The sequence below is a fragment of the Haliotis cracherodii genome, unplaced genomic scaffold, assembly GCF_022045235.1.
Source record: "Haliotis cracherodii isolate W230 unplaced genomic scaffold, xgHalCrac1.p SCAF_5, whole genome shotgun sequence".
NCBI lineage: Eukaryota > Metazoa > Mollusca > Gastropoda > Lepetellida > Haliotidae > Haliotis > Haliotis cracherodii.
The window spans coordinates 29813370-29836122 of record NW_027266308.1 but is presented as its reverse complement, the minus strand read 5'-3'; the positions used below and the strand labels follow the sequence as shown (position 1 = coordinate 29836122).

Genomic DNA, 22753 nt, shown 5'->3' with positions numbered 1-22753 from the left:
GCAATGGTAGAGAGGACAGATGAATCAAAGAAATGCTGAAGCAGAGCCAGGTTGACAGGATACAGATGGGTGATGTGTTTGGTAGTGTTATCACAGGACCCAAAGGATGCTGGATAGAAGAATTCCTCAGTCGACAGTGAACAGTAACAAGGAGTGACGATCACACAAAATGTACAACCAGGAATCATACGATGACTATTAGGACAGTGAAGTTTCAGAAAGGGAATGCGATAGACAAGAACATGAGAGGCATCAACAGGAATGAGCTGGGGAGGTTGAGGCTTAGTTATGTAACGGAAATCACAGTGCGTTTTAACTGCAATTTTGTCATTTTGGAATAATGCCAGAGGACAGGAAGGTTTAGTAAACGATTGAAGAGCTATATGAAAAGGACAGTGCAGGATATTTTCATCCCCATTGCATGAAGCTAAAGTGGAACTATCCAAGTTAACATAATGTTGAGTTTCCTGAGAAAGTGCCAGATAATCAGGCATATCCAACAGTTGAGTTGTATGAGGAGATGTACCATTGATAGGAAGAGGCAGGGAGATAATTTTATACAATTGGAGGGAGTGAATGATAGAGGAAATTGGAAACTTTATAGAAATAAAAACGTAGGATTTAGCACGAGCATATATGAATTTGGCATTAGAGTAGTAGAAGGCAGGTGTTGTTTGCAAAAGTCTAAAGCTTGGATATTTTTTTGAGAGAAGGGTACTGAGATGATGAATTGTTTGTTGCAAGATTTGTGGAGGAATAAGAAGGGGTGATAATTTATTCTTGGCGAGATCAAGAATACCTAATTTAAGTTCCTCCAGTTGGTGTTCAACAATATATGCTTTCTGTATCTGATCTATCAAGAGAGAAGTTAATGTAACAAATGTGGATTGAATGGATTTAACATTTTGCTCCATAGCACGGGCTGTTAAACGGATGGCCTCATGATTTGCTTTTACACCTTTGATAGCATTTTTAAATCTGGTATCAACTAGCTTCATAAAGGAGGACAAATGTTCTGAGTGCTGTTGTAGAGTATGTGCAACATTAATATCCTGTTTGGTGAGGGCATTTATATGTTGGGCTAAAATATTAACATCATTTGTTGTGGCTGTTCCAAACAATGTTTTTGATAAGGAACCAACAAAACTTAGAACAGCACGCTTTGTACGGGTTGATGAAGGAGTTTTTGATTCAGGAACTAATTGCATTAGTTGTTGTCGTGTTTCAGTTAGTTGTGAAACACATTTCGTTTTAATAACATTCAAATGCATTTGTATTTGATTGAGGAGAGCACATGTACTATTGCCCTGATGGCAGCCGTCCCTTGTGGGGATGCCTGGTACTGCTGGGATTTTAACCTCATAGGTGTGGACCCAGTATTCTGTAGCGAAGTGAACTTTTGAGGTTGGCTGGTACACAATTCCATAATTAAGACGTTGTACAGGACTGGCACAAAAAACTGGATGGGCGAAGACTGTCAGAAGCCATAGTATCATCAGACTCCACGTAGACCCTTAGAGAAACGAAATAGGAAACCATAAGAAAGATGACCTGGAGATGCAAAATGCCTGCAGAACATTAGCAAATCCTAGCACTTAAAGAACACAGACATTATTTTGACTGCAAGGGGGGTGGCCAATCAAAATCCATGGTTACCAGAGGGAAATACCCCAAGAGAATAAGGAGACTTAGAACTAATAGATTACTTGAAGTACTTGTGCCCATGCCTGCGTCTATGCCCAGACATTGTTTTGTGCTTATGATAGTGTTCAGTGAGATCTTGGCTTAGATTGGAAGCCGGTTCCCATGTGGTACCAGAATACCCTTTCCATTTGATTTGGTAGTGTTTGATATTGTTGATCCATTTGCATCGAATAATGCGATCTACAGGGAAGGTTTGCCTGTCATTTGTGTTGGCATTGTGTCTCTGAGACTGGATAGGTGTATCAGATGGAGAGGAGGTGGGTGACGTATTGCCTTGATCAATGATATTTGACTGTGAGGGCACCATGTTTGTATCATCAAGATCATGTGGTGGATTTGTGGTGACCTGGGGCTCTGGGGAGGAGGACCTAGACTCATGATCAGCTTCAGGGCGTTCTGCATCATGTTGCATGTCAGCATTTTCAGCACGCTCAGTGTATGTTTTCAATCTGTCAGCATGTATCAAGGACTTGTGGACTTTGCCAGTGTGAGAATGCTGAAGTTTGAAAGTGTGGTTTGGACCAAGTGCAGTGATAGTGTAAGGACCAGACCATTTGAGGGACAATTTGGGAGAATGGCCTTTCTTCACAGTAGGATCTGTCATCAATACTCTGTCACCAACTGAGAAGGGCGGAGGCTTGGCTTTGAGATCCTGTCGGTCTTTATTTAGTTCCTGACTGATTTGCATATTATCCTTGGCAATGGATTTGGCTACCTTAAGATTTTCCAACAGGGTGCGGAGATGGCTTTCTGCAGTTTTACCTATGGTGGGTTTTGGAAGTAAGGCAGTGTCAACAGGAAGATGCATTTCCTTACCGAAGAGAAGATAGTGAGGAGAATAGCCAGTGGAGTGACATGGTGTTGAACGCATAGCCATCATGACACAGGGAATAAGCTCTGCCCAATTGGATTGGTCAGCCTTTACGTAGGCTCTGAGAGCTTGCTCAATGGTGCTGTTGCGGCGCTCACACATACCATTGGTGCGGGGATGATAGCTAGATGTGTAATGGTGCTTGATGTCAAGCAGCTCACAAAGTGCGTTTACGAGCTTTGAAGTGAACTGACGACCTCTGTCAGAAAGAAGGGTACGAGGGGCACCATAACGAGTAATAACTTCGTTGAAGAGAATTTTGGCAACCTCATGAGCATCTTGAGAACGCATTGGAAAACCTTCAGTCCAACGAGTGAAAGAGTCAACTACAAGCAAAACATACTTGAAGCCATCTTTGGTTTCAGGTAAGGGACCTAAAATGTCAATATGCAGACGGGAGAAGGTGTCCTCAATTGGCATAGGAACCATAGGAGCAGGTTTGGCATTTGTCTGACGTTTCGATCTTTGACAAATATCACAAGACTTGATGTAGTTCTCAATGTCCTGATACATGCCAGGCCAAAAGTACTTAGCAAGAAGAGCCTGTCGAGTTGAATCTCTACCAAGATGGCAGCCACCTACTTTGGAATCATGATAGGAGTAGAGGAGATCTTTGCGGAGAATCAAAGGAACAACTACCTGTCTGATAGAAGTTGGGCGCATGTTTTTGGTGCCTCTGTATTTTGCCTGGTGAAAGTGATACAGAATACCATCCAACATTTCAAACTCTTGTGCACGGCCTCGGAGACCTTTGACCTGAGAGTCTGTGTAACTGTTGGGAATTTCACCTTTCTGAAGATAGTCAATGATTGGCCTGAGGTCAGGGGAGTTATACTGCTTAGAATCAAAATGTTCATCATCAAAAGCAGTGGAGACTGAGAAGATGGCTGGGCATGTTGTCTTTGATTCATTGGTGTACACAAAGTCGATTTCTAAGGAGACTGGATCTTCAGGAATTGGGGCTGATGGTGCTAGATCAGGAGTGGCCTGTGGTGTTTGTATGGAATGGAATGAAGGTTGACTGAAGCATACATCAGAAGTGATGTCTTGTTTGGAGGAAGTTCGGTCTGATGAGTGAGATGTTGATGTGGAGGGTTTTGTTGTACTTTGACATGCTATGACTTGAGCATAAGTGGGGGTTGAGGAGGGGAGTGGGGGGGTGGGTATGTCATCTGTGATGGGAAGAGTTTTAGGTTCAGGATATTTTGTGCGAGATATCGCATCTGCATTGGTATTTGATTTGCCAGGACGATGTACAATTTCAAAATCATATTCCTGCAGCATGAGTGACCATCTACCCAAACGACCTGTTTCTTCCTTGATATTGTGTAGCCATGTCAGTGCTTTGTGATCTGTATATACCCTGAATTTGTTGCCTGCAAGATAAACTCTAAAGTGTCTAATACCTTCTAGAACTGCCAAACATTCAAGCTGTGAAACACCCCAATTTCGTTCTGCTGGATGCAGTGACCTACCACCATAGCAAATGACACGTTCTCGACCCTCGGAGTCTTTTTGACCTAAAATGTACCCAATAGATGTCTTTGATGCATCTGTGGTGAGAATGAAAGGGTGAGTAGGATTTGGGTAAGCAAGAACTGGAGCAGAAGTTAGTTTTTGCTTAAGTGTGGTGAATGCTTGTTGGGCTTTGTCTGACCAGAGGAACTGGATGTCTTTCTTGAGAAGCTCATAGAGTGGAGAGGCTATTCCTGAAAAATTTGAGACAAATTTCCGGTAGTAACTTGCCAAGCCTAAAAAGTGCCTTACATCATGAACGTTCTTTGGCTGGGGGATTTGATTGACAGCTTCAATTTTGGATTGGTCAACTTCCACGCCATCTTTGTTGAAAATGTGACCGAGGTACTGAACTTGTTTTGCGGCAAATTTACATTTACTTGGTTTCAAAGTAAGGCCTGCTTGTTTGATTTTTTGAAATACACACTTCAAATGGCTCAAATGTTCTGAAAATGATTTGGAAAATACTATTATATCGTCAACGTATATTAAAATATACTTCCAATTCATTTCTTTCAAAGCTTCTGAGATTGTACTTTGAAATGCCATTGGAGCATTTTTAAGACCAAAGGGAAGGCGATTCCACTCAAAAACACCATCTGGAGTAATGAAGGCTGATTTGTGTTTTGTGTCCGGATGGAGTGGAATTTGCCAGAAGCCACTAGCACAATCAAGAACACTGAATATTTTGGCATGACTTTCTCCAACAGCATCAATAACATCCTCAAAACGAATCAAAGGGAAAAATATTGGCTTAGTGACAGCATTGAGACGGCGATAATCTACCGCAAAACGAAAAGTATTATCCCGTTTTTTAACCATAACCACTGGTGAATGCCATTCAGAGGAACTTGGCCTAATAATGTTAGCATCCAACATTTCTTTGATCTGCCTGGAGCATTCTTTACGAATTTCAGCACTTTGACGGTAGAAGGGAAGTCGGACTGGCCTGGCCTCACCTGTCTCTATCTTGTGTTGATGTAAGTGTGTTTGACCTAGTTCAGACCAGTTGTGTGCAAAGACAGATTTTTGTGTTTGTAGGAAAGAGAGTAGCTGTTGTTTCTGTTCAGGTGTAAGATCAGATTTATCTAAATCAAATGAGAGATTAGATGTTGATGTATTTTGTGAATGTTCGGATGAATGTTCCTTCACCTGATGTGACCTATTGTTGATGTGACCTGATATGTTTGCATCGGTTTGATGTGACAAGTTGTGGTTATGACCTGAAGATAAAGCATTGATATGATGTGAGGTAGGCTTTATGTGACCTAAAGGTGTGAAAGTGCTCTGTCTAAACCTATGGTTGTTGAAACCTGAGTTACCACTGACCTGTCGTGACCTATGGTTGATGTTCCTTGAGGAGTTATGATTGACCGGATGTGAACTTAGGTCGATGGGACCTGACGAAGGATGTTTGACCTGATGTTCCCTATGGTTGATGTGAACTGAGGAGTGAGGGTTGACCTGATGTGACCCATGTGTACTGTGAGGGGATGGAGCTGGATTGACCTGAAATGACCTAAGGTCAGGGTCAGGAGTATCAGAGAGAACTGATACACTGGATGGGTCTATTTCTGAGGCGGTGGCAAGTACTCTTTTGGTATTTAGATGTACTGGTGAATCACTGGGATTTAAAAATCTCATGTATACCGCTTTCTTGGAATTGGTTACAAGGCATCTACCACCTTGAAGTTTGGTTTTGGACAGTTCTGCTACTGGCTCAAGTAGGAGAATGGAGCCTGGTCTACAACGTGAAATATGGACCGGGATATCTACTTGACAACGCGAGGGGATTGAAACAGACTTCCTGCACCTAGCATATCCTGCACTGGTTTCCACTAGAACTACTGAAATAAGACCTTCATGGATATACAGACATTTGCGGGCAAGACAAACTGTTGCTTTGTTCGAGTCCAGAAAGTCCATGCCTAAGATAAGGGAGTGATGGAGGGAAGAGAAGACATGGAAGGTTTGAGACAGACAGATATGGCCAATATTGACATCTAATGATATGCTACCTAGCACTTTGTGAATTTCGCCCCCTACGCCTACAATTTCTGTTAAATGGGAGTCTGACAAATGTTTTTCATTGTAGCCTACTTTATGAAGGAAGCGCATGCTCACACAGCTGATAGAAGCCCCTGTGTCAACAAGTGCTGTTGTCTTCACTTGCTGCACCTTTACAAGGACTGTGTTCTTGAGTAAGGGAGCCACAAGTGAGACCAACGGTTTCTTATGCCTGACCTCAGTGAACTGAGAATCAGGCGCGAGTCCCTATTGTCTAGGAGCTCTATTCTGTGAATTATGAGCTCTCATGCAAACATTGGAATGATGTCCTACCCTGTTACAGTATGAGCAAATTGTTTGAAAGTGTGGGCATGCAGAACGATTTGAGCAATACATACCACAACCAAGACATCTCTGCTGGAGGAATGGAGGGGGTGTGAAGCGGGGTCGTTGTTGATGCTGTTCATACTGGCTGTAGCGGCGCTGTTGTTGGGCCTGGTGGAATGGAGGTGGTAGTTGATTAGACAGCCGTGGTCGTTGCCGTTGACAGGACTCATGTGGCTGATATCTCGGTTGTTGCTGTTGCTGTTGCTGTTGCTGTTGATATGAGGCCTGGGGAGCTGGAGAGGCAGCCTGGACTGCTGGGGCCTCAGTCTTCGAGATAAGGGTGGCAACCAGACTGGAGAGGTGGTCAACTTTTGCCATCATGTTGACCTCTGATGACTGCACGCTTACCAGTGATTTCTGGGCAAGCTCTGCCTGGTGACGGACCTCCTGTAGATTGGTGGGCTCTTTGTTGTATACCCACTGACGAATGTTGGATCGAAGGCCATTTACAGCTACGGCCACAATGACAGATGCCGGCAGCTTCAGGTGGATGGTTGCTGTCTCGACCCGGGTGATGAAGTTGTTGATGGATTCCTCCTGTTCCTGGGCCAACTGTAACAGACTGACATCAAAGGCTGCTGATTTCATAAATCTTTTGGTGAAGGCTTCTTTCACCTTAGTTATATCTAGTCTGTCACCCTCAGGGAGATTTTGATACCACAGCTTGGCTGCACCCTCTAGATAAAATGGTATGAGTTGACATTTCTTCACATCATTATAAGAGAAGAAATTTGAAAAATTAACAAAGTCATCCCACCACGTTTGGGCATTCTCAGTTCCTGAAAACTGCGGCAGTTTGATGTGCGGCATGGGTGTTGACATCTGGCTGATGGAGGGTATAGATGAAGATGTAGATGTAGATGGGGAGGCTGCTGTTGTTGAAGAGATAGATGTAGTTGTAGCGGGTGACACAAGGATCGGCGTAGACGGTGACTGCGAGACTGGAGCTTGATGAGGCAAACTGGTCAGGAGGGACCTTGGCTCAGGCCTGCGCAGCTTCTCTCGGTAATTTGAAGGGGTGTATCCGGTCATCTAGAATTTAGGTCCACCATTTATGATGGTTTGACACTTTCGTATGCAAACCGTCACAATATCTAGAATTAGCCTTGGGGAATTAGCTCGGGATCGGGCACCACCTTCAAAGAAACCAAACAAAGTGTCTATGGCCAGCTCCTTTATTGGGGATTTCTCGACAGTCATTTCACATTTAAAATAAGAAATATTTTTACATATAAAGTACAAAGTCATATAGAACATTTACAGTTTCCATAAAAGAAGCAGTTATCACAATAGTGCGTGATATTAAACAATGATTATACATAAGAGTGTAAATGTCATGATATACAAATGTATCATGGGCTTATTGATAAAATAACCAATTACAAATAACAATATTAAAGTCAGTCTACAAAGATACCTGTGAACAAAGCTTACATGATCTTATGTGATACTTATTTTCAGCCACTCCTAATTATGATTACGCCTTGCTAAATGGGACTGCCATAAGGTATGTCTTATTTACGTATAAACCTAGTTAAACCCAATATCGGTATCGAATGTACGCAGATTTAAATATAAATAACAACATGCGTTGGCTGTACTTCTGAGCAAATATCATTCATTGTTTTATGCTGGTATATGTTATACTTGAAGGCCATATCTATAATTCATCTAAACTACCGGAGCAAACAAACTATATCTGATAGCATCCACATACACTGAGTTAACGGGCCCATTAACAAATGTCCATTCACATTACTGAATGGTATAATATATGGATACATGTACATTTTAGGCATTGCTCGTAACGTAGACATGTTTGCTGAAGCTGTGTTACAAATGTATTATGCTCAGCCCTATGTAAGTACAAGAGAGTTACCTATCTTATTTGTACATTGCTAACAGATTAGCTAAATGATTACATGGATATTATTACTGATTTTAGCTCTGGCTTAGTTGTGCTATTAGCATAAATATTTGTGATGTGAATACATCATATATTAGCTACAGAAATTAACGTTTTCTGCCAGGCTAGATCCATCAAATAACTCATATAAAAATTATTTAAAACAGTCTGGATTCTGTTTATGAACAAGTAATACATGTAATGTATGGTTCATCATAGAATCCTTACATTAAAAGATATGTACATACCTCGTGTGATATAAAAGGTCTGATCAAAGTGAAATAGTTCGTCTGCATTTACGCGACATTTTCACATATACAAAATAACTGAATCACACTAAAATATCAATAAGCAGATAAAAAACACAGCTTGCTACCACGACACCCGAATGTTAACATCTTATTTCCGACTCGGAACATGTTTGATATTCAATATATGCTATACTGTGGAGTTAATACTTAAACGATAGTTTTGTCTTAACCTAACGCACGTATATTTGACAGATAAGTCCGTTAAATAGATACAACTCACTTAATATATTTGCACTTATACACGGTCAATAACATAAGATTAAACACCTTTACAGCTGGTAATATTGCTCCATATACGATACAAATTATAAAACAATTTAACTTATAACTTTAGAGAAATAGTAAGGTGAACATGACTTACCTTCAAAGAAACCAAACAAAGTGTCTATGGCCAGCTCCTTTATTGGGGATTTCTCGACAGTGAGGTACCCCCGGGGCTAGCCAGTATATATACTCTAGACACCTTGAATGGTCACGAATTTACTGCATGTTCAATTATCAGCTTGATAAGAAAATTTGAGTTCGTGCGCCGAGAATAGGGATTAAGGCTTGCCTAAGAAGTTTGACCAAGTGATGTCCACATAAGTTGAATAATAATTGATGAAGTAGTCCGAAAATATTGATATGAGTTGGACGTATCAGCAAACGTGTGACAAGCGCTCATTGCGATAGAGGCTGAGACACGTACAGATAGATAATACTGACCATGCTCCAAGGATGTTATGTAATTTTCTAGATAGCTGCGACCTTCACATGTGAGACTGATTGAAAACAGCACCTTACATTTAACTTAATATAACACAATAAAGACTATTACCACAGTTAACTATTACATAAATATTGAGGAAAACATGACCAATTTTACAACTATGACACATGTATTGTTCAAAGCATCTGTTCAGGAATGGTTGATGAATTTGCATGAAGCATCAATGTTTTATAGGAGTATTAACATGATTGCAATGGTGTATTTCATCAAGTAAAGCAATTTTCTTCTTCTTTATGATAATTACAAGTAACCCTGACAGCTGTTATGATTGTATGCCAATTCTTGCCATATACATGATATATCCCTGTTTTATCATAGTTTTCTCTCTAATCACATGAACAACTGGAAAACATCTCATATACTTATAAAAGACAACTTTCTCTTAAAAACAAGCCATCATCTGAGTTGATGTACAATGTCTGTATGAGCTACACCCCCTGTCAAAGCGGGAGAAATCGCGATAAACATGGTCATAAACGTATGATGTCAGAAAACCTATGATCTGTCACAATAAAACATACATGTCATATACAATTGTCAAGTTTTACTTTCCTTACTTCTGCAGATTGGCAGAAGGATTGCACTGTAACTTAATTATTATCTAGGTGTGTTCCTGCAAATAACAGTGTTTGAGGTTGTCAACAGTTGACCATATTTATTGTTTACCACATGATCATGATGATTTGATTAGATAAACAACACCTTCAATGCAATTATTCAAGCCTTTGATGGGGCATGCCACTGCTGTACAGTATTCTTGGGTGAAAGCATTTGTTGATTTCTTGTCTGTTTCATCTCTCAATAATAACCACATTACTCCAACAGGACGCTATGTCAGGTTAGTGTCAGTAAATCAATAATGGTGGTCTGACCTGACTTTAAAGTAATATCATGATTATATCAATCATGGAAGCCTTAGCATGAGTTGTTACCAGTATAAATATTTACATTGGAGGCAGGTGTTGGAATGAACCTACACCTAACCTGTACCTAGCCCATACCTAACCTATACCTATCTCACACCTATCCCACGCCTAACCTGTACCTAGCCCATGCCTAACCTATACCTAGCCTATGCTTAACCTATACCTAGCCCACACCTCTCCCACACCTTACCTATATCTATCCCATACCTATCCCACACCTAACCTGTTCCTAGCCCAAACCTAACCTATACCTGTCCCAAACCTAACCTATACCTGTCCCACACCTGTCCCACACCTATCCCACACCTTACCTATACCTCTCCCACACCTAACCAATACCTTTCCCACACCTAACCTGTACCTAGCCCACACTAACCTATACCTAGCCCACACCTAACCTATGCCTATCCCATAACCTATAACTTATACCTATCCCACACCTAACCTGTCCCTAACCTATACCTATCTCCTACTCAACCTACACCTAACCTGTATCTAGCCCATACCTAACCTATACCTATCCAATACCTATCCTACATCTAACCTATACTTATCCCATACCTATCCCACACTTATCCCACACCTAACCTAACTTAACCTACACCTACCCCACACCTGTACTACACATGTACTACACCTGTACTACACCTACACTACACCTCTACTACACTGTACTGCACCTATCCAACACATGTACTACACCTGTACTACACCTATCCCACACCTGTACTACACCTATCCCACACATGTAGTACACTCATTCCCACACCTGTACTACACTCATTCCCACACCTGTAGACCCGAGAAGGTCCGGGTTAGAATAGGTCTTCAGCAACCCAAGCTTGCCTTGCGAAAGAGGCGACTAATGGGATTGGGTGGTCAGACTCGCTGACTTGGTTGATGCATGTCATGGTATCCCAATTGCGTAGATCGATGCTCATGATGTCAATCACTGGATTGTCTGGTCCAGACTCAATTATTTATAGACAGCCGTCATATAGCTGGAATATTGCTTAGTGGGGCATTAAACAACAAACAAACAAAAGAAACTACACCTGTACCAGACATATGCTAAACCTATCCCACACCTGTACCACACCTATCCCACACCTGTACTACACCTATCCCACACCTGTACCACACCTATCCCACACCTGTACGACACCTATCCTGTACTAAACCTTTACACCTATCCCACACCTATCCTACACCTGTACTACACATGTACTACACGTATCCCACACCTATCCTACTGCTGTAGTACACCTATCCCACACCTATCCTACACCTATCCCACACCTATCTTACACATGTACTCAACATGCACTACACATGTACTGCTACATCTATCCTACCCCTGTACTACACATGTCCTACACCTGTACTACCCCTTATCATACACCTGTCTTACACCTGGACTACACATGCTCTACACCTGTACTACACCTATCCTACACATGATTATTGTTTGTGCATATAAATGTGAGTTTGTGAGTCTGATTTCTTCATTTTCCAGAGATTAATGTAAATAATGAAACTTAGGTTACAAACATAACTCCAGACATACATGATCATTTATAACTGAAAGTGTAATAACGGGATTAACTTGCATCCAGATTTGTTCACCTCCGGTGTTACATGCTCATGGTAATGTCTTTTCTTTGGGGAAAAAATATCAATCTTATTGTACATGTTGTAGGCGTGTATTATGCACACACCCTTCTACACAGCTGTATTTTATTTAACAAACTCAGCCTCATCTTCATGTTTCTAGGATATAATATTACCTACATGGACCTGTTTCCATACTCAAGAAATTATGGTAGCTCCAAATATAGTTTACAGAAGACTAACAAACACCCCCCACAACTTTCATGAGACGCGGCTAAAAAGAGTTGGAATGGTTAGGTCTTAATGTAATGACAAGTGCTTTTTGTTCAATTAATCCATCCTTTGCAGGAAGTACTGATTTGTTAAATGGCACCTGCAATTTCAGGGGAAAAACTCTTGTTCAGCACTCAAACAGGCCTAAAATATTTAATTTTAAACTGTCTGTTGTTTTGGCTCCTAGGAAAAAGCATTTTGGATTCTGTTTTTGCATGCAGAAGCCAAATGGCTCCCCAGGAAACATATTATGTAAGAAGGCTCCAACATACACCTAACCTACACCCAACCTACATCTGTCCACACAGACAAGCAAGAGGACTTGGTGTTTGGCCTACTTCCTGGGTTGTGTTGGCCTAATTGTGTACACAAACAATTCGCAATCATAGTGATTAATGTATGAAGCTGCTATGATTGCTCATATAATTGATTGGCTAATGTTCCTTCAAAGGGAAATATTTAGTCATCAAATAATTAGCACACAATAAACATGATAGATGGTAAACATGATTATACTGGTAGACGAATCATGTTATTGATTTATGTTCTGTCAGAGTGTCATGTCATCAGAGGGCCATGTCTATCTTCCTTGGGTTTTCTTGATAATTTAGCATCACACTTGAACAAGGTAATCAGTAAATTGTAAGTGAAAGTTCACAGTATTTGATATTAAGGTAAACCATGGTTGTTCAACATGTTCAAGGTCTCCTATCATATGGTGTTAAAGGGGCACTGATCTAACGCAATTCCCCGGGACTGGTTGTTGCCTTTGTTATTGTTTTTTCCCAGAGAGTACCCGGATGTAGAGCAGAAATCTAGACTAGCTCGCGACCTCTGTTGCGCCATTCGTAAGCGCATTAGTCACTTTTATGGATACCGGTAGTAATAAGAGCGTATGGTCACATTGATCAACAAAATGAAATACAGTTTTCGAGATAATAAGGAAATGTAGGCATCTTTGTGGGTAGCATCGGTAATGGTGACGAAGTTTTGATAAATCACTGGCTTGGTAATTTTGCGATTTTCGTTTACACTATTTTGACTTGCAACACAAAGTAAATATTTCACCTGAGCATTGCTTTTTTTATAGTGTGTATATTTTTTTACTGTCAAAATGTGTAACATAGTTATTAAACGTCTAAATATTCAGTTATTTTACAAAGTGACTGAAAAACATTTCCATCTGTATTATTATGATAACGAATTCCAAACATTTTGATGTTTAATGTCATCACCAAGAGACTGAAAATGTTACGTTGAAAAGTACATTTCTATGTTGTTTGGCTTCTAATCCTACATAATAATCTGTTGTGATGTTTGTAGGCCCTTTTGATCGTCTTAATCAATCTGGACAGATTTTTTAGTCAAAATGACTGAAATATTTACACATTTTAAAAATTGCCTGAGAGAATCACATTTTACAAATTGACGGTAATCTATACACGCTTACAAAGGAAATGACCTGTGAAAACAACGTCTATCGCGCATTGAAGAATTTCCCAACCAAGACGTAGAAAAACAAGAACGAATCGGTTCAAATGTAGGAAAACAAAATGCAAATACCATAATTACAACTTACCAAATTTATGTGTATAAATAGGCAGCTTCCTTATTCGAGGAATGTATCCGTGAATATCCACACAAAGGAATAATATCCCACTCGTCTGCAGCTATACAAAATAACTTATTCGATGTCACGTGTCTCTGTAACTATCAAATATTCTAAAAGATATATATCGTTTCGGGTGTCAAGTCTCAAGGATCGGCTGAGAAAGGCCACGTGACAACTATTTTCATTACGTCGACGGTTCCTAAAAAATCCATTGAGTTTGATAACAATGAGCAACCAATCAACGTATTATCAGTTAACCCTTTGAACAAATTGTATGTTGTTTTTACATCGGCACTTCACGCCATGATATGAGTATATTCCCTTTGTTTTAGTAAACCTAGACATGTAAACACTCACTTTTGACATATCCACTGTGCAAGATAACAGTGGTTAATCAATCAACGTATTTTCTGTTAATCCTTTGATGACTAGGAACGATCCGTTGATTTACAAAAAAAAGTAAATCAACTGATCATTCATCTCTTGCTGGGCTGCCACGTGCATATTACATAACCTCACTTCAAACCTGGATTTAGATTGAATAATTACCCCAGACACAATAAATGCCAAATGAGAACCTTTGTCAGGTAATCTAAGTGGTGCTACCACTAATTGTACCTGTAATAAATTCATTAACTGAGCATCAAGTGAATGACGACAAATACACAAGTGTAGGGTTATACGAGAAAACGTGTATGACAACAAGGGAGTAGTAATCGTATTACACAATCCGAAATCGGAAAATGCTTTCACTGCATGGATACTTTTTTTTAGTATTAAACTATAACCATCTGGGGTATTTCCAAATGACGACTTCCGATGAGCTCCGCCGTTCTTTTTGTCTGTTTGTTTAGGCTGAAGAAATTATTTAACATGCGCCCTTTGTCGATTCTTTATAGATCACAGTTAACCAATCAGTGTTTATGCAAAAATTCGTAAAACAAATATTGCCTCCAGCCTCCAAGTTTATTTAGCTGTCCTTGCAGACGGTAGCCCAGTCTCTGGTCACGCTCAGTTGCCTTGCGTATCATCCGGGTACTCACGGGGGAAAAAACAATAACAAAGGCAACAACCAGTCCGGGGAATGGCGTTAGATCAGTGCCCCTTTAAACTGTTAATCGAGGGACTCCCTTCAATCATTAACTTTTAACGAACACTTGTAAAGATGGATCATTGTATCACTTATGACCAATACAAACTTTTGCATGTTGTACATAGAAACTTATTATTATTATTATTACTACATCCTGCATCTTTCTGGACTTGTGATGACAATAGACCTGACATTGTGTTATAAGCATGCTGAGGTTTGTTTGTTTGTTGTTTAACACCACACAAAGCAATATTCCAGCTATATGATGGCAGTCTGTAAATAATCAAGTCTGGAACAGACAATCCAGTGATTGACATCATAAGCATCGATCTGCCCAATTGGGATACAATGACATGCATCAACCAAGTCAGGGAGTCTGACTCCCCGGTCCTGTTAGTCGCGGCGTACGACAAGCATAGTGGCCTTTTCCGACAAGCATGGGTAAATCTATCCTAACCGGAATCTTCACAGGTCCATGAGATATTATTGAGATATCCTGACTGGTTTCTCTTTGACCATATTAACGAAAGTATTTTCTTTTCAATTCAAATGTTTGTTGTATGAAAAGATAAAAGGCACAGATACAGAGTGTGCATACTACACAGTGTAGTATCATCTTACCACAAGATTCAAATGTTTTGTTTTGTTATTTCCGCTCTTGAAGGCAAACTGGAAATGTAACATGACAAATTTTTTATCTTGATTATATGTGGTTGCCACAAGGCATGTGAATTGTAATGGACTGGAGGTAGAATTAGGTATATATGTGGCATGTATCACTTTTGAAGGTTTTCTAAGGATGGACCGGTGGACAACTAATAGAGTCCAACATTCAAAAGCAATATGTCTTCATTGGCTGACATGTAGACTTGGTTGCAGCTTCCATCTAGTATATAATCTGTCTTATATTGCTTAACAGCTACACGGATACGTAAGAAATTGGTCAGCCACAGCTCTAACGCCAATCAAAAGGTGTGGATTTCTGTTAATCCTTTAAAAATATCAACACTGAAACAACCTTTGATCTCGACATTGTGAATAATTAACAGAACAGTTAATATTGATGATTAGGTTTCATGATGAACATCCTGTTTGGGTACAATAAACGCAATGAATGAATGTAAAATGAATGCCTGTCAGGGATTTATCACCTGAGTAGAGTGAGACAACTGAAGGCATCTTCTATGTTTTTACTCGTTATATAAGTTGAAGACTTTGCAATCAAATTTATGAGAAGACTTAAAAACCCTGTAATGTGATTTATAAATCTGAGGCGGAAGTGGGCAGACTGGGCACTAATTTGGAGTGTCATTTTTTATCGTCTGTTTTACGCTATTTCCGTTTTTCAAATTTTAATTTGGTCAAGCATTTGGGACTAAATGTGCGCTTAAGTATTAAAATCTGCATATTTGATATGTTGACTTTAGTAATGCCCTTTTGTTTGTTTACAAACAACTTCAGGAGGTTGTACTACCATATATGAATATAGGGCATGGTACAACTACAAGACTCAATATGCATGATATGTACATAATTTCCAATGTCCTTTCAACAAATTCTTCTCATTTCATTTTCATATCTATGAAGGTCAAAGTCATTGCTTACATCTGAAATATTATTTATCAAACTTTGTTAACCATGTAAAGACAAACTTAAGTCTGGCAAAGGTTTTTGTTGATCTGGCTGGCCTGTCATGCCGATGGTCTAATGAAACTGAAACTTTCCCCCCATCAGTGATCGAAGACACCAATGTTTCTTCTCCTGCTTCTAGATCACGTTGAAAAAAACATTCACGATATCATCATCATCATCATCATCAGTCTGGACCAGACAATCCAGTGATCGACATCATGAGCATCGATCTTTGCAATTGGGATACAGTGACATGCATCAACCAAGTCAGTGAGCCCGACAACCCGACCCCATTAGTCGCCTCTCACAAGAACCATAGAAGAAGTCCTCAATAGGTTATGTGTGTTAGTATGTATATATTAAGACCATGACTAATAATATGTATTGTTTGCAGGGTGCTAGGGAGAAGCTCCTGGGGCACGTGCTGTCAGACTGATGGCCAAGCCGTTTGAGTTCAGCTGGTGCATCCCTGTGCCTGAGGCCCTGCAGAATGGCGAGACATTCGACTGCTGGGATGAGGTACAGTGATACCTGATATCGTAAATGTACTTAATTTCAGTGTTTAGAATGGTTGATGTGAAATGATAGCTTTTCAAAAATATTTCGAAGTGGCCAAAGCATGTTAAAAGATATTTCAGTGTTGTCAAAGTCAACATGTTTAAGGACGGTCAAGCCCAAGGCCATGGAATTGTTAACAGATTCATATTACCTCATGCTTGTCTTTAGAATAGGGTAGGGGCTGGGGACTGGGATGGGGTGTGGGGGAAGGGGTGGCCCAGTTGTGTAAGGTGCTGGAATTTGCTATGCAGAGTTACGTCTCTTGCACAGGTCAGAAACCTGTGATCTTTGGTTTGAATCACTGTTCGCCTTGTTTATGTTTCTTGGTTGGTCAGTATCATGTCCATGCTCATAAGTTTCACTGAAGTGGTAAACATCTAAGACATGCATTACTTCGGGCTTTCCCCCCACATAAAGGTGACATGCTGTGATATAACTAGAAAACTGTTCTAAGTGGCAATAAATCCAACTCACTCACACTTTAGAAGGGTCATGGCAAGGGTTGACTGACATGATCAGGTGCTCGTAATGTCTTTACAGGCTGTGATCCTTCTGTTTGCTCTCATTAACCATTGGATTCTATGTCCAAGACTTTGATATTGCTGACTGCTACCCGAAACAACATTTGCAAAGTAACTCACTCTGATGTGGACTGAAAACAAGTGTCCTCGAAGGGAATGGGATGTTTTGGCTGTACAACTTCTGCAGAGGATTTGCTCGTCAGGGATCAAATTAAAGATTTCTCATTTGTCAGCATGATACCTGTGTTCATGAGTCCACCTAGTGATAAACATCTTTTGTCTGCATCAGTTTTAAAAGCAGTAAAAGATATAAAAAAATGTGTCTCCCACCTCACATTTTTGAAAAATTAGATGAAAATGTAACAAGTTATTGTGCCTTAAAGTCGATTTGTTTGTATTGCAGGAGTGCTCTACTCTTGATCCCAATGCAACAGTCAAGGTGGATACGAATGGCTTCTTCATCTACTGGAAGAGTGATGGCAGGGTGAGCACACTCAGAGCCATAAATTGTGTATAAAAATGTATTTTTGTCCCATTTACGTCAATAAATCAATGTTTGTCTGTGTTTTTAGCCAACTGGGACCATGCAAACATGCATTTAATCTGATGACAAAGTCCTATAGTCTTTGATGTTGGCAGCATCTTGTCAATAAGCTACCTTTAAGTGTTCTATATTTGACTTCTCTGAACATTAAAAGCTATCTTCAAAAAGCAATGAAATCTACTGAACCCATGCTTGGATGTTTGTGTTAAAATCAAAATTAAATATTTAAGCATGAATATATCAAATAAGGCCTCAAATAGTGTCAAACTTGAGGAAAAAGGAAATTCTTTATGATTTTGTTTGAAGCATTAATTATTCAAATAATTTGAAACTAGTTGAATCCTTTTGATCCTTTTCAACAGGAAATTTACATATGTTAATGGCATTAAGAATTCACCATTGATGTTAGTGCTTAGGTTTTTCTCAGTATTATGTAAGGATAAGATAGATGGGTGAACAACTTCTTTATTACAATTAGGAGCGACATTTCGGTGTAGGTTCGAACACTGTTATCAAGAAGGAACCTACCGAAATGTTGCTCCTAACTGTAATTAAGAAGTTGTTCATCCATATATCTTATCCTTACTTAGCATTTCAACTTCTAAATGCCTCATAAAGAAGTCTTTCACAGTAGCTGGTTTTAAGGTAAGCCAAGGGGCCTCTTTGTTTGGGCTTGAGTGGCCCAGTGGTCCAGGACATAATGTGAAGGTTCCTCCCTTAGTCATTCTAGGATCAAGAGTTGGTATCCAAGATTTGCCCTGTTTATGATCCTTGTTTTTATCCACACCATATACATGATAATGGGTTTCTCTGAAGTGGTAAACCAAAATACTGTTAACATAGTCTCTCATTCAGTTAACTTGGTCTGTAAACTTCATTTTTTTAACTACTGGCCTTTAAAGTCATGATCACTGCTTAAAAGTAGCCTGAAAGCAAAATTTTGAACACTGATAACTCAGGATTTTTTATATTAATATAACACAACTTTGTATTTGTGTTAAGCTGAAGGTCTCTCTTTAATGTTTAGTTCACTAAGATAATTTTGTAGAACAAATAAATAAATTCTGTTGACCTACAGAGCCATATATTTTTATTTTTGCATATACCATTGCAATCTGTAGGTTAGAGACATATTTAATAGAATAGATATTTCTAACCTGTGGAAATAAGATAATTTCAATTTTCTGTCCTTTGAGGTGAGTATGATATTGATTAAGTAAGTGCACAGTCATGAGTGCATTCATGATGCATGTTTTCATATAGATTAGATTGATCAATACCACTATCAGATGAATCACACAGTGCCAGCTCTGTTTAAAAGAGCCTTGTCAAATCAATACACAGCGAAAACTGCTCACATTTATTTTTACGTGACATTTTGATTGAGGAACATTTTTCCTCTTGTTTTTGTCACAGTAAGACGTCAACCAGAGTTTATCATTTATAGTCAAGGTGTTATCAGTTTTATGTGGAATGTCTCTAAGATTGGACATAAATTGGAAACCCTAGTGGTCTAGGGTGCCACAATTTGCTGTGCGGTGTTGTGCCCCTTAGGAGTTCAGCATCTGCTGGTTATGGGTTTTCACAATCAGATTTTTCCTGACAAACCAGTTGACCTGTAATATTCTCACAATCAAATTAGTCAGGTTCCTTGTTCAAATATCAACATGTCCAACCTGTGATTGAGGTTATACAATATTAACAATTTAATTGGCCCCACTGCAAGCTATCGGGTAATTAATTCATTTAGTCAACATACAATCAGGTGTGTATTGCAGATCCACACCCTCGCTCTCTGGTCTGGTCAGCTTATTTATCAAATGGCTTCATGTTCATTTCACTGCAGGGATGAATGGTTTACAACATAGAAAGTACAGGTTGAAGCTTATTTGAATTATCAAGAACTGCTGCATGTCACAAAAACAAAGAATATGACAACAAACAACTTTGCTTCATGTGTATAGAAATGTCTCGTGATACACTTCCACAGCCAGCTCTGTCCCTGATCAAGGCAGTGTTTATTGGCGTGGTCCAGTTCATAACACATCCAAGCTTCACACCTCTGGGGCCCCCACTTGTAGGTTGTTCATTGCTGCATGCATGGATGACAGTTACCCCCTCCCTGTTCGCAAAGTTGTGTTTATAGGTAGCGAGGTAAATCCTACCAAATTGTTAGCTGTAAATTCTGTCTTCTTTGTCATCTGTCAACTTCTAAGTAATGCCTATCCTACAATTTGTCGTACCAGACAATAAGTGCATATACATATTTGTGTTTTAATATACCATTGGTCATGAAGATCAGTAAAAAGATAAAAAATCTAGTGGTATTTATGTAAAAAAACAGAAATTGGCACTGTTCCTATAGTCCTTTCCAAACTGCCCAATAGTTAAGTTGTCATGAGGACGAGTAGAAATTTGCCATTTTTAAGGGATTTTCTGTATGTTATCATTGTAAGGATTAGTGGACTGAAACAGTTTCTATTGCTGTTAACCTGTATTAATTGTTTGAACCTTATAAGAAGAGTGTACTTTACGTAATGGTATGTTCCTTCCTACATTAACCCTTCACATTTGCAGTTCCACCTGATTTACTGAAGGCTGTTCAGACATGTTACACCGAGAGGTATTAGATATGACACTTCAATGTCGTGAATGACTGATTTGAATTATGGGAATTTCGACATCTGTGGAAAGAAAGTATTGGGAACTTTTCAGGATTTGATTTAAAGAATAATTTTCAGTTAATACACTACCATGGTTTGTTCACACATAATTTCAGATGGAGGTGATTATGTTAACATAAAGTAGGCTGTTGTATGTTTTTGTCTTTGTTTATGGTTATGTTATTATACAGATCATCAGGGAATTTGGATAGTGTATCAGTATATATCAGATAGCTATGCGAAAAATTTCAAAGAACAAGTAAGAATGAAGCGTGGTTTATTTCTCGATAAAACATTGTTCTAGCATGTCATTTCTGGAGATTCGAATATGCGCTCGTACCTTGATGGCTTTGTAAATTGAACAAGGTTATTTTTTAGAGAGCGTGTCACACAAATGAGTTATTCCTCATAGATGTAGCTGGGCAACTTGAATAATACAATGGGTAATGTGTCAAAGTTCAAATTATTTAGGGAGTCATCATTATTTAAACATGGGTAAATATTTTTAGAAACTTGTACATTTCAGTAACATCGATAAAGAAGCTGTATATAATATTGATATCTCATTATCTCATATAAGAAATAAAAGACTGTACCCCTGATTGTTTATTCTCCATGCAGTGTTTTATTGTTCGATAAACAATGACCACGAGTTCCAGATCATAATATGTCTGAAGACAAAAATCAAGTTTAGTATATCCTCATTGAGGTGTAATTCATCCATTAAAAGCAGGTTTCTATTCCTGTGGTACTTATTTACAAAGACATTCTGTGATCTGGTAATGGATACTTAGTATGCAGTACATTCCTTCTCTGTGCGTATTTATGTAATGTGTGCATACTGCATCCTTGACACTTATGTTACAACAATGGCTGAAGAAACAAGGTAAAAGTACTTTGCACATCGTACACGATGCTTCTTGAAAAGTAATTCAGTGTCAGTTTTGCTGAATCAACCCATGAGTTGTTGATCCAGCAGATTTCACTCGGTTTTCTTTGGCCCCGTTAATATTATGTCTTAACAACATATTTAGTAAAAGAAGGATGGTAGGGTAGCCTAGTGATTAAAGCGTTTGCTCATCCCGCGAAAGGCCCACATGCATTCTGTGACATTATCCGCTAATCCGAAGTCCCTGTCTAGTAAAATTTCTAATAGTCTAGTAAGATCAGATTGTCCATATACTAAGACTAATACTGAAAATAAAGCCAAAATACAAGTTTGGACTTGTAGAAATATGATTTTTGCACTGACTGCACATGGGTACAATGTGCGAAGCCCATTTTAGTTTGACCCTGATGTTCTATGTGACTCTGATAACAGCATTTCCTAATTGGCTCTTATGACTCTTATGTTGTTTGTTATATTTGCAGGAGGGCCAAGTCTTGGAATGTTCTCAAGTGAATGACATCCGCCTAGGGCTGGCTCCCAAGATCAACGTGAGTTTCTTCCATTGATTTCACCTTCCGTCCATCTTTGCTGGTACTCACAGACTTGATTAGCTTCTACTCTTTCCGGAGACTAAACTGATTACATGCTACAGTTCTCAACCTAACTCTGTACCCCATCTATTTTCATCACAACAGTGACGTCGGCACATTGTTATGTTGCACAGCTTGCAGAACTGTACATATTGGAGGAAATAACTGTGGTGTGGCTATTTCTTCACCATAACAAAAGTGTCACCCCATATTGTTATGGAGGAAAGAGTTTCTGTAAATGGGATTAAATAGCCAAAGAAAGGTGGATTTAAGAGGAAAAAATATTTTACAACAAAAAGACTGTTTTCATTGAGTAGATATTACATACAGGACACAATAAATGAGTGGCGATTTTTATCCAAAGTTTAAGG

At 39.3% G+C, this 22753-nt stretch overlaps 1 protein-coding gene and 1 pseudogene across 4 annotated transcripts in view; one reads left to right on the top strand and one right to left on the bottom strand.

Moving 5' to 3' along the window:
- LOC139444402 (1-phosphatidylinositol 4,5-bisphosphate phosphodiesterase beta-4-like) overlaps window positions 1–22753 on the top strand; it is a 108500-nt gene that overhangs the window by 21805 nt on the left and 63942 nt on the right. For all 4 annotated transcript variants that reach the window (XM_071225373.1, XM_071225372.1, XM_071225370.1 and 1 more), the window contains exons 2-4: window positions 17012–17136; window positions 18100–18180; window positions 22275–22340. In XM_071225373.1, the coding sequence (XP_071081474.1) occupies window positions 17053–17136; window positions 18100–18180; window positions 22275–22340 (231 nt within the window). In that variant the 5' untranslated portion in view covers window positions 17012–17052. The remainder of the gene's footprint in view (window positions 1–17011; window positions 17137–18099; window positions 18181–22274; window positions 22341–22753) is intronic.
- LOC139443168 (uncharacterized) lies at window positions 1148–7516 on the bottom strand (annotated as a pseudogene).